Source organism: Pan troglodytes, chromosome 19, assembly GCF_028858775.2.
Source record: "Pan troglodytes isolate AG18354 chromosome 19, NHGRI_mPanTro3-v2.0_pri, whole genome shotgun sequence".
Classification (NCBI taxonomy): domain Eukaryota; kingdom Metazoa; phylum Chordata; class Mammalia; order Primates; family Hominidae; genus Pan; species Pan troglodytes.
The window spans coordinates 76,125,235-76,144,393 of NC_072417.2; the positions used below are offsets into that span (position 1 = coordinate 76,125,235).

The window sequence follows — 19,159 nt, forward strand, 5'->3', positions numbered from 1 at the left end:
CAAAGGGGCAAGGGAGTTTGGGGGTTTGGTGGGAGAGTGATTGAAATGACAGATCATTTTCTTGTGGGAAAAATTAGTAAATACAAAATAATATTAAAAAAACAAATGAAATGATGAATTTTATGCATGTTTTATGCATGTTTTCTTGTGCTGTTGCATGCCAAGTTTGACCCTCTGCGTGTGTGGGTTCTGTGTCTGCCAGCCATGGATCAAAAGTATTAAAACTAAGTAGATAGGCCGGGCACGGTGGCTCATGCCTGTAATCCCAGCACTTTGGGAGGCCAAGACGGGCAGATCATGAGGTCAGGAGATCGAGACCATCATGGCTAACACGACGAAACCCCGTCTCTACTAAAAATACAAAAAAATTAGCCGGGTGTGGTGGCGGGGGCCCGTAGGTCCCAACTTCTCGGGAGGCTGAGGCAGGAGAATGCCGTGAACCTGGGAGGCGGAGCTTGCAGTGAGCCAAGATCACGCCACTGCACTCCAGCCTGGGTGACAGAGCGAGACTCCGTCTCAAAAAAAAAACAAAAAAAACAAAAAAAAACAAAAAAAACTAAGTAGATAATACAAATAAATATAGTATAAGTATTTACATAACATATACATTGTATTATGGTTATAAGAATCTAGAGCAAAAACAAGTGAAATGATGAATCCAGGATTCCAGTTGAGAGAGAGAGGAATTAAAGACCAGAGGAGACTGACTAGGACCCTAAAGCCTTGATTTTCATCTCATTTATTGAAACCACTTCTTAATGTCTGGATGGGTGGAGTGGTGGAGGGGAGTTTTACGCACGTTTTCTTGTGTTGTTTCATGCCAGGTTTGACCCTTTGCGTGTGGGGTTCTGTGTCTGCCAACCATGGATCAAAAATATTAAAAATAAGTAGATAAATAATACAAATATAGATACGTATTTACATAGCATTTACATTATTAGGTGTTATAAGAATCTAGAGATGATTTAAGGTATACAGGAGGATGTGCATAGGTTATGTGCAAACACTGTGTCATTTTACATAATGGACTTAAGCATCTGCAGATTTTGGTATCCATAGGGTGAGTGTATGGGGCAAGTGTGGGGCTGTCTTAAAATGAATCCCCAGCAGATACCCAAGGATGACTGTATGCTCTTATCTTTCCCTATAGCAATCTAACTAGAAACCTTTAGGGTTGCATAGACAAGATTGAGTATAAGATTTATGTTTCTGTATCCCTTGCATAGCCATGGCCCATCCCAGTGTAATAGTTCTTATGTGATATGTTGTGAGATTCTGCTGTCCTCTGAACTCTTCAGACATGGTATAAATTTTTGATCAATGTATAAAGTGTCTTTTTGTCATAATGAGTATACTATTAGTCCAGTATTTTTTGTTTCACTGATTTGTTAAATGATATGGAATAACTTACTGTAAGAAAAAGTGTAGAGTCATTTTAGTGCCAAATAAAAAATTCAGGTGTTTTTATTGAGAACTGAGAACTTTACTCTTACATATAAAAAGATACATATAATACAGTAAATGATTCTTAAATAGCAACATAGCATTTGGACCACCACATTAATAGTGTGACAACTCTTCATGCTTTTATAGACACTTGAGACATTGTTACATGCTTCTGTAACATATGACATATGTAACTATGTTATACATATTGGCTACTATTATAATTTGTTTCCTATTGCTGCTGTAACAAATTTCCACAAATTTAGTGGCTTAAAACAACACAAATGTACTATTTTAATACTTCTTACAGTTCTGGAAGTCAGAAGTTTGAAATGAGTTTTTTATGGGGCAAAAACTAATGTTTTGGCATACCTGTGTTCCGTCTGGAGACTCTGGGAGATAATCTGTTTTTTACCTTTTCCAGCTTCTGGAGGCCATCTGCGTTACTTGGCTTGTGGCTACATTGCTCTGATGTCTACTTTGGTCATCACATCTCCTCTTCTGATGCTTCTACTTCCGTTTTCCATTTTTTAATGACATTTGTGACTACATTGGGTCTGCCTGGGTAAAATTCAGGAAAATCTGGCTATTTTAAGGTCCTCGACTTAATCACATCTTCAGAGTCCCTTTGCCATGTAAGGTAACATTCACAAATTCCAGAAGTTAGAATGTGGTCACCTTTGGGGAACCTCTATTGACTTGGTTTGATTTTGTTCTTGCTTTTTAAGTTTTGGCTATTCTGGGTCCCTTGCCATTTCCACATTAGTTTTTAGATCACTTTCTCAATTTCTGAAAGGAAAGTAGCTGGGAGTTTGTTAAGTATTTTGTTGAATCTACAGATCAATTTGGAGACTATTGCCATCTTACCATTAAGTCTTTCAATCCATGGACATGGATGTCTTTCCATTTAATTAGGTCTTCCTTAATTTCTTTCAGTGATGTTTTATAATTTTCAGTGTACAAGTTTTATACTTTTGTTAATAACAATTTTTTATTCTTTTTGATGTTATTGTAAATGTATTTTTTTATTTCATTTTTGGATTGTTCATTGATAGTCTAAAGAAATACAACTAATTTTTCAGGCCAGACATAGTGGCTCATGCCTGTAATCCCAGGAATTTGGGAGGCTGAGGCAGGAGGATTGTTTGAGGCCAGGAGTTTGAAACCAGCCTGGTCAACATAGCAAGACCCCGTCTCTGCAAAAGAAAAATAAAAAAAAAATAGATGTGTTAGCATGTGCCTGTAGTCCCAGCTGCTGTGGAAGCTGAGGCAAGAGGATTATTTGAGCCAGGAGTTTAAGGCATCAGTGAACCATGCTCATGTCACGCACTGCAGCCTGGATGAGTGAGAGCCTGTCTCAAAAGAAAAAAAAAATACAACTGATTTTTTAATGTGTATCTTGTGTCCTGCCAATTTGCTGAATTCATTTATTAGCTCTAATAGTTTTTTGGTGTATTCTTTAGGATTTTCTACATATGAGGTCATGTCATTTGTGAATAGAGACTGAGTTATTATTTCTTCCTTTCCAATTTGGATGCCTTTTATTTCTTTTTCTGCCTAATTGCCCTGAATAGAACTTCAAGTACAATGGTGTATAGAAGTGGTAAGTAGAATTTTTTTTTTTTTTTGAGACAAAGTCTCACTCTGCCACCCAGGCTGGAGTGCAGTGGCGCATTCTCAGCTCACTGCAACCTCTGCCTCCTGGGTTCCTGGGTTCAAGCGATTCTCCTGCCTCAGCCTCCTGAGTATCTGGGATTACAGGCATGCACCACCACACCTGGCTCATTTTTTTTTTTTTTTTTGTATTTTTAGTAGAGATGGGGTTTTGCCATGTTTGCCAGGCTAGTTAAATGGATGGTTTTTTCTTGTCCAACTTAGGAGGAAGGTGTTCAGTTTTTCAGAATTAAGCATGATGTTAGCCTCAGGCTTTTTATAGATGCCATTTATCAGACTGAGGATGTTTCTTTCTATTTCTAGTATGTTGAGTATTTCTTTTTTAATCATGAAAGGGTGTTGCCTTTTGTCAGATGCTTTTTCTGTGTCTATGGAGGTAATTATTAAAGTTTTTGTCTGTTACTAATTTGGTATATTACATTGATTTTCATATGCTGAACCAACCTTGTATTCCTAGGATTCACTTACCAGTTCTTGAGTTTGAGAAAATTAATCTAGGGTATGGTCATCTGAAGACTCATAGTCTGAGATTTCCCTTAGATGATTAATTTCACCTTTATCAATAGAATCTGGAGTACTGCCATCTGTCTTTTTGCATTCTTCTTCTGATAAAATAATTGTGATACATCTTCCTCTGGAAATATTCTTCTCTTTGACATTTTGGGTAGAAAATGAAAATTCTTGTATTGTTTACTGTGTTAAATGAAGAGCTTTAACAAAGGCTACAAAGCTGATGTGTCATATTTCTTTTATATCTTCTTGAAAGATGATGCAATACTTTGGGCAAAGCAATAAGAAAACTGAAGAAGGATGAAACGGTTATCACTTATTTCATTATTACATCATTCTTTTAGATAAATCCATCATGTTTCCATTTTCTTTGGATTTTTTTCTTTCTTTTACAGTTTACATGCATTGTAGAATAATAAAGCCGTTCTTTTCAAGACCTTTTATAAATCCTGTTATCTTGTCTGGCTGGCTCACATTGTTTCCTGGGAAGGCCAGCCTGCAGTGGCTTAGATAATGTTGACAGTTGTAGTTGGTTTGGAGTGGATGAACAAGGGACATACTAATTCTTAGCTCATAATGTAAGGATCCAGAATCGGGTGGATTGAGAACTCAGTTTTAAATCTATCTGGAAATATTTGATAAGATATTTTATAAAATACTTGACTTAGTTGAAATTCAGAAGTTAGGCAATTTAGTCTAATGGGGAACAAGGTTGGTGGAGGGTGTTGAGGTAAAGAAACACTGGGTCAGCTAGCTCCCAGTATTGGCCACCAGATGGCCCTGGCAGTTTAGGTGCTGTATGAAAGAGCTTTGAAGGGGTAGAAAGAGAAAGCAGTACATGACCTGATAATAAGTATTGCAAAAATGAGGATTCATAATTGAAGCAGTGCTTGTACTACATACAAGGCTGACTGTGGAACCCATCATCAGTTACTTCCCTTTCTCAAGACTTCTTTATTAATTGTCCCGTTTCCTTCCTTTGCCCTCCAGTCTTGAAGGAGATTGCATAATTTGAAGCTCTTCAGTGCAGTTCAAAATTTTGCTTTTAGGGAAATTATCAAAGATTATCAGCTGGGCATAGTGGTGTGCGCCGGTAGTCCTAGCTACTCCGAGGCTGAGATGGAAGGATCCTTTGAGCCAGGAGTTCAAGACCACAATGAACAGTGATAGCACTGCTGTAATTATAAGAACTTCCAAAGTTATGTCCTAGAATATATCTGAGGCATCTAGCAATTTATCTCAGTCAACACTTAAAGAAGGCCTTTCTTGATAATTATTAGTCCTTCAGCATGCCTTTCACAGAGGAAAAAACATGCAATTTCCAGATGGTGGACAAATGATTTGTCTTTCTTGTATTGGCTTGATCCTATTACTGTATATAACTTTTTTTGAAACAGAGTTTTTACGTTTTCCAGAAGCCTCAAATTCATGCTAGATTTGTGTTTCTGTCTAGTATTCTCATCATTCACACTGTTCAAGCAAACTAAATATGGCCTGAGAAGGACTCCGTACTTCTATATTTGAGACCTTGTGGACAAACTGTAACCCAGCTTAATAGGCAGACAAGATTAAAAACTTCACTTAGGAGTACGCGCCTGTAGCAATAGCTGAGTCTTAGCAAATCCCAGCAGCCATGTTTCAACCACTCATAGACTGCTGTGTGTTCAAATAAGGCAAATGCCAACCTGTAACCAGTGCAGCTGTTTCTGTACCTCACAGTCGATTTCTGTCTGTCACTTCCCTTTTTTTTTTGTCTATAAATTTGTTCTGACCACGAAGCATCCTTGGAGTCTCCCTGAATCTGGTGTGATTCTGGGAGCTGCCCGATTTATGAATCGTTCATTGCTCAATTAAACTCGTTTAAATTTAATTTGGCTGAAGTTTTTCTTTTAAGAACACTATTGCATTTGTCATTGGTTGTTTACTTCTCCCAGTATGATTAAATACATACTCTTTTGAGTTCTTCCATTCTTCTCTATTTCTCTCTTTGTTTTTTTTGAGATTATTTGTGATTGTATTTTTTAGAGCCTCTCATGCTTTCAGCAGATATTCACTAAATTTTCTTTTCTTTTTCTTTGTTTTTTTTTGAGATGGAGTTCCGCTCTTTTTGCCCAGGCTGGAGTGCAGTGGCGTGATCTGGGTTCACTGCAACCTCTGCCTCCCAGGTTCAAGTGATTCTCTTGCCTCAGCCTCCCAAGTAGCTGCGATTACAAGTGCGCACCACCACGTCTGGCTAATTTTTTTGTATTTTTAGTATAGATGGGGTTTCACCGTGTTGGCCAGGCTGGTCTCAAACTCCTGACCTCAGGTGATCTGCCCGCCATAGCCTCCCAAAGTGCTGGGATTACAGGTGTGAACCACCACACCCAGCCTCTTTTTTTTTTTTTTTTTTTTTTTTTTAAGAGAAAAAAAGGACAGAGTCTCACTCTCTTTCTGTCACCCAGGCTGGCATGCAGTGGTGTGATCATAGTTCACTGTAACTTTGAACTTGTGGGCTCAAGCAGTTCTCCTGCCTCTCAGCTTCCTGAGTAGCTGGGACTACAGCTGTGCACCACCAATATTTTCATCGTGTGCATTATTAACCCTGCATCTTATCTGTAATGTTTAAAAAGTTATTGGAAGTGTTTATTAAATGCATTAGTGTGTGTGTGTTGTATTCTCCTGCAGAAATTTCTCAGAGGAGAAGCTCTATGTTGACAAATGCTAGAAAATGGATAGCATTTACTTTAAATATATGTAGCTTACTTTTTATAATTATATGAACAGATTTGTATTCAAAAGGACTCTGAAGGTCATATCCAAATTATTATTGTGGAGAAAATCATAAAAGGAGATTGTATGGATTGACTGGAAAGATAATATTTAGTTCATCATTTGGATCAGTTTGTGGTCATATTTTTATAATTAGAGACGTTCAGACAATACCTTAATATATTACTTTACATTATTTTCAATTTTCTTACCGTTTAAAATATTTTCTTCAATCTTTATTAAAGCATTTTAATGGTATAATTTATTTATTTGGCATAGTTCTAATGTCAAGAAACTTGTTTCTCAGACTGGAAACCAGGTCAAAAATAAGAATAAGCCAATCCACCACAAAACCAAAAATGAGAATAAAAGTAATATAAAACCATTTAAGCAGGAAGTAGATATAGAAAAAGATATTTTTTAAAAAGCTGGCAAACAGGCTGAGATGACGGAGAATTCAGAACATGGTTAGAAATGAAGATCATTGAGATTCAGGAGAAAGTCAAAACCCAATACCAGGAATATAGGGAATACTGTAAAATGAAACAGGAGCTGAAAGATGAAATGGCCATTTTAAGATCCAGAGTGATTGCATAGAGCTGAAAAACTCACTTCAATAATTTCATAATACAATTGCAAATAATAACAGCAGAATCAACCAAGCTGAGGAATGAATCTCAGAGCTAGAAGACCAGTTCTCTGAAATAACTCAGACAAAAATAAAGAAAAACCAATAAAGAAGAATGAACAGAATCTCTGAGAAATATGGGGTTGTGTAAAGAGATCAAATTTATGACTCATTGGCATCCCTGAAAAAGAGGGAGAGAAAGCAAGCAACTTGGACAACATATTTGAGAATGTCATCCATGAAAATTCCCCCGACCTCACTAGAGAGGGCAACATTCAAATCAGGAAATGCAGAAAATCCATGTGAGATGAATATCCCCAAGACACATAATCATCAGATCCTCCAAGGTTGAACTGAAAGAAAAAAATGTTAAAGGCAGCTAGAAAGAAGGAGTGGGTCACTTAAAAAGGGAACCCTGGTTAACAGCAGACCTTTCAGCAGAATTTCTACAAGCAAGAACAGATTGAGGGCCTATATTCAGCATTCTTAAAGAAAAGAAATTCTAACCAAACATTTCCTATGTAGCCAAACTAAGCTTCATAAGTGAAGGAGAAATAAGATCCTTTGCAGATAAGCAATTGCCAAGGGAATTCATTACCATCAGACCTGCCTTACAAGAGGTCCTCAAGGGAGTGCTAAATATGGAAAAGAAAGACCATTACTGGCCACCACAAAAAACACACTTAAGTACATAGACAGTTGACACTGTAAAGCAGCTATACAGTCAAGTCTGCATCATAACCAGCTAATAACATAATGACAGGATCAAATCCACATATATCAATATCAACACACATAGAGTCAAAGTAAAGGGATGGAGAAAAATCCATCAAGCAAATTGTAAACAGAAAAAAGCAGGGATTCCTATTCTAATTTCAGACAAAGCAGACTGATATAGTTTGGATATTTGCCCCTGCCCAAATTTCATGTTAAATGGTAATCCCCAATGCTGGAGGTGCGGCAGGGCCTTGTGGGAGGTACTTGGGTCATGGGAGCAGATCCCTCATGTCTTGGTGCTACCTTTACAGTAGTGAGTCAGCTCTTGAGAGATCTGGTCATTTGAAAGTCTGTGGCACCTCCCCGCAACACACACTGTCTCTCACTCCTGCTCTGGCCACTTCATGTGGCTGCTCCTGCTTCACCTGCCATGAGTAAAAGCTTCCTGAGGCCTCCCCAGAAGCAGGTGGTGGAGCTGTGCTTCCTGTACAGCCTGCAGAACTGCAAGCCAATTAAACCTCTTTTCTTAGAAATTACCTAGACTCAGGTATTTATAGTAGTGCAAGAACAGCCTAATACACAGACTTTAAACCAACAATGGTCACAAGAGACAAAAAGGCATTACATAATGGCAAAGGATTCAGTTCAACAGGAAGACCTAACTGTTTTAAACGTATGTGCACCCAACACAGGGGCACCCAAATTCATAAAACAAATTATTAGAGACTTAGATAACCAACAGAAATTTGTAAGCTTTCTTAAAACATTATGAGATTTTTTTTGTAACTTTTTTTTTTAGCTAATCAACTATTATTAGCATCAATGTGTTTTATGTGTGGCCTAAGATAATTCTTCTTCCACTGTGGCCCGGGAAAGCCAAAAGATTGGACATCCCTGGTATATGCCCAAAGCAATGTAAATTGTTCTACCAAAAACACATGTGCTTGGATGTTCATCATAGCTCTGTTCACAATAGCAACATCATGGAATCAACCTAAATGCTCATCAGCGGTAGACTGGATAAAGAAAATGTATATATGCACCATGTAATACTATGCAGGCATAAAAGAATGAGATCATGTCCTTTGCAGCAACATGGACAGAGGAGCTGGAGGCCATTATCCTAAGCACACTAATGCAGGAACAGAAAACAATTACTTTATGTTCTCACAAGTGGGAGCTAAACACTGAGCACGCATGGACACAAAGAAAGGAAGAACACACACCAGGGCCTACTTGAGGATGGAGGGGTGTGGAAGGTGAGGATCAAAAAATTACCTATTACTGTGTTTATTACCTGAGTGACAAAATCTGTACGCCAAACCCTGTCACACGCATTTTACCAAGAAAACAAATCTGCCCATGTCCCCTTGAATCTACAATAATAAGTTAAAATAAAAAGCTGGCATTAGAATGGAAATATTAACAGGATGTCATGATCATCAAAATAGTACAGAAGTACTTAATAGTTAATTTGATTACATTATTAATTACATAAACATTTTTATGCATGGGATGTTTTACTTTTTTTAAACAACAGGATAAGAAAAGGGCTTTAAATATACAGGAGGGATGAACATTGAAAATGAAAATTGATTGCCTGTTAATAATATAGCAGAAGAAGACATTGAAATAGGTTGTTGAGTCTCCGGCCTTGGTGGACCATTAAGAAGTCATTACTTCTCCTGAATGGTTTAGAATGAGTGTCACAAACATAAAAGCTTAGGGACCATGTAGATAACTTAATGTTCAAATCAGCTAAGTGTAAGAAAGTTAGAAATGATTGGGGGCCTGTGAATGGCTTGTTATTTTCCTGTCCAGATATTTCACTTGCCAGGGATGTATCTGATGATTCCTCCTGAGAGAGTGAACATTTAAAAATTTGGATACAAAATGTGGAAAAGTAGGGTAAAATTTAGATTTACATTAGTGTCAATTAGACCAAACTGCCTTCTCCCACTTAGCTTCAATTTGTGGAGTTTCTATATTAATATTTTATTATGATCAGTTTTCTATTGGTATGTTAACTTGAGGAAAATCATTTAATCAAAATGTAACTATGAGATGAGTAGCTTTATGTTTTACTTTTCTATATATTGAAGTAATTAAAAAATGTTTTAGAACTAGCAAAAAAAAAAACCCTCTATATCTTCAAAAAGTAGCCATCACTATAATTTATGCCACCCACCAAAATATTTTACCTAAATCAACTTAAGTATGTTCTCCTGGTCTTTTTTTGACTCTTAGTAAATTTTAAGTAATAAGTTGCTGTTTTTATGATAATGATAATCTGCGCTCATTTTTTCCTTTCAAAACTTTGAACAACTATGTGTAAATAATCAGAGTTTGAGTTAGAAGTTCTAAGTAAGCCCAGAATATTCTTGGTTTTCCCTCAGATAAAATTCTGAACTATTCCTACAATTTTCATGCCTTTTCTTGATTCCCTGGTACACATTCATTCTAGGTAGTCCTCATTGTTCTGGTTGATTTAAAATCATTTCTCGCTCAATGAAACTTACTTTTATTATGCCCCTTCTTTACTAAATCAGTAAATCTGATGAATTGTGTCTTTGCTCAGTTTATTTACTCATTCAAGAAATGTTGAGAGCCTACCATGAACTAGGTGTTGTGGTTAAAAAGATTAATAAGACCAGGTTTCCTTTTTGTTTTTCTTTTCTTTTCTTTTTCTTTCTTTCTTTTTTTTTTTCCGAGATGGAGTCGCCCTCTGTTTCCCAGGCTGGAGTCCTGTGGCACGATCTCAGCTCGCTGCACCCTTTGCCATCCGGGTTCAAGCAATTCTCCTGCTTCAGACTCCCAAGTAGCTGGGACTACAGGTGCATGCCAGCATGCCCGGCTAACTTTTTTGTATTTTTTAGTAGAGACAGGGTTTCACCACATTGGCCAGGCTGGTCTTGAGCTGCTGACCTCAAGTGATCTGCCCGCCTCTACCTCCCAAAGTGTTGAGATTACAGGTATAAGCCACTGCGCCTGGTCAAGACCAGATTTCTTTATAAGGGATTTGATATGGACAGTGGTATACAAACAAAATATATGTAATTGATAAATTCAGCAAATATTTAGCACCTCCTGTGTATCAAGTATTATTTTCCATTTACAGGGCTGTAGCAATGAATTAAACAGGCATCTTCTCTTCCCTCCTGGAGCTTATATTCTAGTAGGGAAACTGATAAGACAAACAGGTATATAAGATGTCTTTTGGAGGTAAGTATTTGGGGAAAAACACATAAGAAGTTATGGGTGAAGGTTTTGGAGCATAAATCATACCACAGAGTTGCCCTCCCCTGGAATTAAGGAAGCTGGTCTTTTGTATCTCAATGATTAATAATTAGTCATTGACTGAGAACCTCTCTAGGGTAGAAGTAGTAAGGCATGAAGCTTTCTGGGCAAGATGGTGCCAGTTAGCCAAAGGCAGTTCTCTGGAGAAGTGGGGGAGCATCTCCAAGCCATTAACAGCTCAGTTATTTACATTTTAAATAGTTTTAGTTATCGCATGTATATCCACTACTTACAGTTTACTGTTAACATTTTATTTTGTTATAATTCATCACATATCTGCCTCTCTATGCCTCCATCAGTCCATCAATCCACCTTATTTTTTGATGCATTTCAAAGTAATAATCTGCAGACATCTATATGCTTTCTCCTGTTTAAGCATGAATATTATTAAGTGGATTTTAGCATTTGTTTACATTTTTCATTTGAAAAAAGTAATCATCTTCAAAACATATAGAATATTACCATCATCCTAGAAAGGTTCCTCGTGCCATTTCTAAGTTGATCCCCATATCTACCCCCAAGAGACAACCATTATTCTGATTTTTTTGGCATAGATTATTCTTGAAGTTGGTATAAATGTAATAATGCAATGCATATGCTTCTATGTAAAGGTTCTTTCACTTGGCATATTATATGTTGTGATTTATCTGTGTTGACTGTATGAGTAGTTCATTCCTTTTTCTTGCTGAGTAATATTCCTCTTTGTGAATATCCCATAGTTTATTCGTCTGTTGATGGACACCTAGTCTAGGTATAGGGTATTATAAATCTGTTATGAAAAATTGTTGTACTAGTCTTTTCATTATGCATATATGTTTTAATTTCTCTTGGGTAAATAGTAGAGGTGGAGTCATGCATTAGGTGTACAGTAAGTTTCATAATAAACAGCTATATTTTTCTCCAAAGCCATTGTACCATTTTATACTCCTAAAATAGTGTGTTGGAATTTAAATTACTCTTCATTGTGATCAATATTTGATATTGTCAAACTTTTTAAAGTTAGCTCTTCTGGTGGGAGTGTAGTGGATAGCTAATTATAATTTGTATTTCTGCAATGACATATAATGTTGAGCCCTTATAATTTGGGTGTGGGTCATTTATATATCTACTTTTTAAAACTACCTGTTCAAATCTTTTACCCATTTGAAAATCGATTGTCTCTTTATTACTGAGTTGTAGGTGTTCTTTATATACAGTAGTCCCTCCGTATCCACATTCCAAGACGCACCCCACAGTGGATGCCTGAAATGACAGTACCAAATCCTGTACACGCTATATGCAGTAACTGATTTGATAACCAGGGTGGCTGCTAATTGACCAATGGGGAGGTGGCATATACAGCATGGATAAACTAGACAAAGGGATGTTTTACCTCCCAGGCAGGATGGAGCAGGATGGTGTGAGATTTCATCAGGCTACTTAGAATGGTGTGTAATTTAAAACATGAATTATTTCTGCAGTTTTCCATGTAATATTTTTAGACTGCAGGTAACCGAAACCGTGGAAAGCAAAACTGCAGATAAAGGGGGACTACTGTATCTTGGATGTAAGTCCTGTGTTATATATGTTTTGTGAATAATTTTTCCCAGTTTGTGGCTTGCCTGTTTTCTTTAATGTTATCTTAGCAGATGTTTTTAAATTTTTAATAACCTCCAAATATATGTTTTTTTAAGTGGCTGTTGCTTTCTATGTTCCTAAGAATCCTTTGTCTACCTGTAAATAGTGAGACAGTCTGTTTTTTAATTTGTTTGTTTTTTTTCAAACTGTACTCTGCTTTCTTGAAGATACTTCCCAGAAACAGTCATGGTATTTCAGGCAGGACATGGGCAGACAATCATTAACAGTATACAACAACTTTCAGACTCCTTCTTTGATGGACCACCAAAAATCAGAAAGCCACTATAAAACCCATGAAGTCTTCATTTGATGCTCAGAACAGGGAAAGTTTAGAGGGAGGGTTGACATTTCACATTTAGCTGTTGTTTAACAACTTTTCATGAGCCAGCCCTGACTTTCAAGTAGCGAAATGAAAATGGCAAAATTTATCTGAAGATCCTCAACTGCTGCTCTTTTGAGGGGCGCCATCTCAGTGGCATCACTGGAAGGTTCAGATTGCCTGACACACTGGTAACCAATTACTGGGGCTCAGGTCCCAACAGGTGTTTGGGCCTAAGGAGTTAAGTCTGTGCTGAAGGTGGAAAGGGAGAAGAGGACGTAAGAATGAATTTGTTTTTTCATACCACGTGGCATTTGTGCCAAGGTGGCTATGTGTGTCAAAGTCAGGAAATCCTTCTTCCTGGGAGCCAAGAGGAAGTTTCTTAAAACTAGAAGGGAAAAGGTGTTTTCCTTACATCAATCCAGCTTTGGATACATTCTAGTAGTGATATATGCCTCTTCCCCAAAAAGCAACAATGAAGTGTTCTGTGTGCTAACAGCATAGCTTTAAAAAAAAAAAAGGAAAACAAAATTCTGCATTTATATAAAACTTGATAAAAAATAGTATTTCAAACCGTGCAGTCACCAGAGGTCCACAGTTGTCAAAAATGCACACACTTCACTTGGTATCTCCGGCACCTTCAGCTTTCAGTGCCTGCTCTGTTTTGGCATTTCCATTTTCTGCAGGGTTATTCCCCTTACCCCCTTTGGGTACCTTCTTTCCCTTCTTTACCAAGGGCCTTTTTTGGCTTTGGCCCTGGTTTTAGAGGAGCAGGTTTAGCAGACAACCTTGTGGATTTTCTCTGTGGTTTATCCTTCACATTGGCTTTATCTCGTTTAGTATCTATCCCCTTCAATCTTTCTCGTGGGCATGGTGGCATCAGCGGTGGGATGTGGGCACTGATCACAGGGATGCAGTGACTCATGGGCTTTGGTTGATCTGGAGGTTGTTGTTGCCGCCTTCTTCACACTGCTCTGAATTTTTTTTTTAAAAATCTTTATAATTTTAGCTTTTATGTGATGTTTATTTTGAATTAATTTTAATAGCATGATATATAGGTCATTTTTTTAAAAAAATGCATAATCTCTTTGTTTCACCACGATTTGTTGAAAAGACTTTCCTTTACCTATTAATGACTTGGTCAGAAACAAATGGCCATGTAGTGTAGGTCTTTTTCTGGACTGTCTGTTCTATTCTGTTGATCTACTTGTTAGTACTTCTGTTGATACCATATTCTCATCAACAAGAAAGAGCTGTAGAGTAAATTTTGAATTCAGGTGGTATAAATGCCCAAGCCTTTTGGTTGGTTTTCAACATTGCTTTGGTGTTTTCATTTCCTTGCATTATCATGTGTGCTTTAGAATCAGCTTTGCAATTTCTAAAAAATAACAACAAAAAAAAAGCCTGCTGGAATTTGAGACGGTTATCTCTTTAGAACAATTTGGAGAGAAGTGACATTTTAACAGTATGGGCACTGGGCAACTTTTCAATCCATGAACATGGCTTATCTCCACTTACTTAGGTTGTCTTTAATGATTTTTTTTTGTTACTGTTAAGCAACATTGTAGAGTTTTCAGTGTCTTTTGTTAAGGATATTTCTGTGTCTGTGTTCATGAGGTATGTTGGTCTGCACTTCTCTTTTCTTATAATATCTGTAAGGTTTTGGGATTAATATCATGCAATACTCATAAAATGTGTTGGGAAGTATTTCCTTTTTCTTTTATTTTCTTAAATAATTTTTATAAAATTGGTGTTATTTGTGCCTTAAAAGTTTGATAGAATTCACTAGTGAAACCACCTGGCTGTATAGTTTGTGTGTGTGTGTGTGTGTGTGTGTGTGTGTGTGAAGAGTTTTGATAAATTCAATTTCTTTAATAGAGATAGGGCTATTTTATATTTTTTGCTCAACATTTTGTTAATTTTGACAAGTTATATTTTTCAAAGAATTTATACATTTTATATTAAATGTTAAATTTGGTATAAAGTTGTTCACAATATCTTATTTTTTAAATTAAGGATCTGAAATGATGTCCTCTATTTCATTTCTGATATTGGTGATTTCTTTTTTCTTTCATCAATCAGCCTTGGTTTAGCAGATTTAATACTTTTCATAAATCTGATATGTGGCTTTGCTGATTTTATCTGTTTTGCATTTGTTTTCTATTTCATTCATTTTTTTCTTTTTACTCTTTTCCTTCCTTCTACTTTCTTTGAGTTTTTATTTGCTGCTTGCTTTTGAACTTTTTGAAATAGAAGCTTAGATACTGATTTTCATCCTTCACTTCTAATACATACATTTAAGGTGTAAATTCCTTTAAAATCATTGCTTTAGTTTTATCCTATGAGTTCCCATAAGTCATTTTTATTATCATTCATTACAAATATTTAAAAATACCTGTTGTGATTTATTTACTTTGTTCAACTTATGGGTATTTAGAAGTATATCACTTAATTTTTAAGCAATAGGAGATTTTCTAGATTAAAAAAATATTTACTTCTAGCTTAATTGCTTTGTGGTTAGGGAATATACTCTGAAAGATTTCAAAATTTACTGATACTTTATGGCCTAACATATGGTCCATTTTGGTATGTGTTTTGTGTTATAGTTTGTTTTTATTTGGAAGAGAAATTTGCTTATATATATTCAAGTCTAGTTATTTAATTGTGTAGTTCAAACATATCATAGTTTTTTTAAAAATCTACTTGATCTTGTAGCTATTGACAAAGGTGTGTTGGTCTCCCATATAACTGTGGATTTGTCTGTCACCTTTTAGTTTTGTATACTTTTTGTTTTAAATGTTTTCAGGCTTTCTTATTGGGTCCATTGATTTAGAATTATGATATCTTGGCTAGATGAGATGGCTCACGCCTATATTCTCAGCACTTTGGGAGGCTGAGGTGGGAGGATTGCTTGAGCCCAGGAGTTGGAGACTGGCCTGGGAAAAATAGTAAGACCCCATCTTTAAAAAAAAATGAGAAAAATTAGTGGTGTGTGGGAGCTCACACCTGTAGTTCTAGCTACTTGGGTGGCTGGGGTGGGAGGATCACTTGAGCCCAGGAATTTGAGGTTGCAGTGAGCTATAATCACACCAGTGTTCTCCAGCCTGGGTGACAGCATGAGACCCTGTCTCAATATAGACAAAAGAGTTATGCTATCTTCTTGTTGATAGGACTTTTTAATTATTAAGAAATGCCTTTCTTTAGTAATGCATATTGCCTTAAGTCTACTTTGCCTGATATTGGCATAGTGATGCCACCTTTCTTTTTGTTGGTGTTTGAATGGTATATCTTTTCCTGTCATTTTGCATTCAGTTCATCTATGTTTATAGTCTTCTACTAGAGTGTTGAACATAGTAATGGATATAATTTGAGTTTAAATTATAAACCTTACTATTTGTCTTACATTTATCCACAGATCTATGCTGCTTTTTCTCTTATGTCTTACTTTCTTTGGTTTAGTCAAATGTTTTTACTTATTCTTTTTATCTCCTCAGTTTGCTTTTAATGAATATCCTAGAGATTACTACATGAGTTTTTGAGTTATTGAAGTCTAACATGAATTATTACTTCTCTTCTTGGGTAATACAGATATCTTAGAAACTTCAATTCCATTACCCTACTCCTTCCTTTTTTATTGTTGTCATGCATTTTAAATCTATATATTTTAAAGAACAGCCTATCATTGTTATTTTTATAGTCATTATTTATTAATACTTAAGAACATATTTACCCTTTCTATGGCTCTTCCTTTTTGCATGTATATGCTTTTTTCTAGTATCATTTTCCTTCTGGTGGAAGAACTCCCTTTTAGTAATAAATTATTTGTTTTTTCTTTTGATTTTCATTTTGCAAAGATATTTTTAAACTGAGAGTAAATTGCTTGATTGGCGCCAGTTTTTTTTTTTTTCAGAATTTTTAAGTCATTATTTTTTGCTATTCATCATTACTGTTGAAAGTATCTTTCAGTCTGTTGATTCTTGCTACTTTAAATGTGTTTTTTGGGGGTCTGGCTGTTTAAAAGATTGTCTTTAGTTTTTAGCAGTTTGGCTATGATTTGCTTAGTGTTTTTCTTTGTGGTTATTCTGCTTGAGTTTGACAAGCTTCTTTCAGATGTGGCTTCATGTCTTTAATGTTAGACAATTCTTGGTTGCTCACACTTCATATATTGCTTCTTCCCAATTTTCACGCTCTTATGAAATTTCAGTTATACATATGTTAGAACTTTTCAGTGGTTCCATATGCATCTAGTACTCTTTTCTATAATTTTTTGTCTTTATCTCTCTATGCTTTGGTTTGGATATTTTCTGTTGACCTGTGTCCCACTCCATGTTTGCTCTATTTAATCTGCTGGACACACCAAGTACTTACAACACTTTTGGGAAATTTTGCTGTTGAGAAGAGTGAGGATATAAGAGCAGTCATTGAATTGTGGTGGAGTAAAGAGTGGGACTTTCTTTTTGAACAAGATAGACTAAAATATGTTTATGTTATGATTGGAATGATTCAGGAGAGAGAAAAAGAATTAAAGCTGTTTGAGAGAAAAGGAAGATGATTTTTTAAAATAAAATTCTTGAGAAGGTGAGAGAGGATGTAATCCAAAGCAGTCAGAGAGTTTTCCTTTGGTAGGAGTGGGACATGGAATAAGCACGGATTCATGCATAGCCATAGTCTTGTGAGATGGAATTCTGGCTTGACCAGTGGAAATTCTGCAGGTGCTGTAAGTTTCTAGAATGTGTGTGTGGTGGTGGGGGGTGGGGGGCGGTGTGCGTTTCTGCGTCAGGTAGGAAAATTGTCCAAGAATGGAGAGTCAAGTGAAAGGTAGACAGTATTTATAGCTACCTAATTATGTTTTCTATTGCTGTGCATCCTCAGTGATATCTACCTTTATTTCTTAGGGTAGTCAAAAGTATTGTATTCTTTTAAGGAATTATTTAAATGTTTAATAGTCTTTTTTTATCATATAGTTACAGTTTTGTACTATATATTTAAACATAGTTAATTATCTTTTTCTGGTTTAGCACTTTTATTACTTTTTAATTTTCATTTTTAATTATGGGTAAATAATAGTTGTATATATTTATGGGGGTAAACGTAGTTAATTCTTTATAATTAATTTTAAATTCTTAGTATTTTGAATAGGCAAGTTTTCTTTTTTCTTTTTAAATTTTTATTTGTTTTTACTTTTTGTGGGTACATAGTAGGTGTGTATATTTATGGGGTACATGAGATGTTTTGATACAGGCATGCAATGTTAAATAAGCACATTATGAAGAATGGGGTACCTGTCCTCTCAATCATTTATTTATTGAGTGGCAAACAGTCCAGTTGTACCCTTTAAGTTATTAAAACATGTACAGTTATTGACTATAGTCACCCTCTTATGCTATGAAAATAAAGTTTTCTTAAACACATTTTCCTATATTTTCTTTTACAGTTTTGCAGTAGAAGAGTATAACCATGTTTCGGAATAGTCTCAAGATGCTGCTTACTGGTGGGAAATCAAGTCGTAAAAACAGGTCAAGTGGTAAGTGACTATGCTACATTTATTGTGCGTGATATTTTACAAATACAAGTTCTTTTAGGGTCCTGAATTAATGCTGTAACACTTTATTAATGCTTAACTTAGAACTTAAAAGAAAGTTTACATTTCTTTGGGCTTTCATACTCTATTAAGAGGTAGGAACACTTGAATGCGTATCAGGAAAAGTCGAAAGAAAGGAAAACCTTGTGAAGAAAAATATTTATTTCTAATATATTAGAGAGTAATGTTTCTGTGCATTTGCTTATTAAAAACCTTCTAGACCTAAGTTTATGTTTTTGAATTAACACATGAAATTATTGCAATCCTAGGCACTCTTTGGGGAAGGAAATTATAAAAATAACTGTCCTCAAAGATTTATACAGAAAGTGAAATATAAGTTGAATTTTTTATAGCCATTAAAATAAAGTTTATGGGTTTTCTTTTTTAGAACAAGGGGTTAAGTCTTAGGCTTTTGAGGTAAAACTATATATACTTTCTTGGTAAAAAATATCGAAAAGAAATGCATTAGAATGTTTGTTTTTTATTAATGAGTGGTAGACTTTTGTATTCTTCATAATCTTTTCAACTTATTTTTCTGCAGTTTATAAATTTATACTGGTACTATATTTATTGTCATTGATTTCAAAATGTTTCTGTAATTCCAATTGTGATTTCTTCT

At 35.7% G+C, this 19,159-nt stretch overlaps 1 protein-coding gene across 10 annotated transcripts in view; it reads left to right on the forward strand.

Annotated features, from left to right (window-relative positions):
• Nucleotides 1-19,159, forward strand: part of TANC2 (tetratricopeptide repeat, ankyrin repeat and coiled-coil containing 2) — a 471,963-nt gene that overhangs the window by 36,010 nt on the left and 416,794 nt on the right. For 7 of the 10 annotated variants that reach the window (XM_016932703.4, XM_016932704.4, XM_016932707.4 and 4 more), the window contains exon 2: nucleotides 18,394-18,483. In XM_016932703.4, coding sequence (XP_016788192.3) covers nucleotides 18,417-18,483 — 67 coding nt within the window. In that variant the 5' untranslated portion in view covers nucleotides 18,394-18,416. Of the gene's footprint in view, nucleotides 1-18,393; nucleotides 18,484-19,159 lie in introns of those variants that run through there. The other 3 variants (XM_063799159.1, XM_063799160.1, XM_016932705.4) reach the window with 2 other exon arrangements.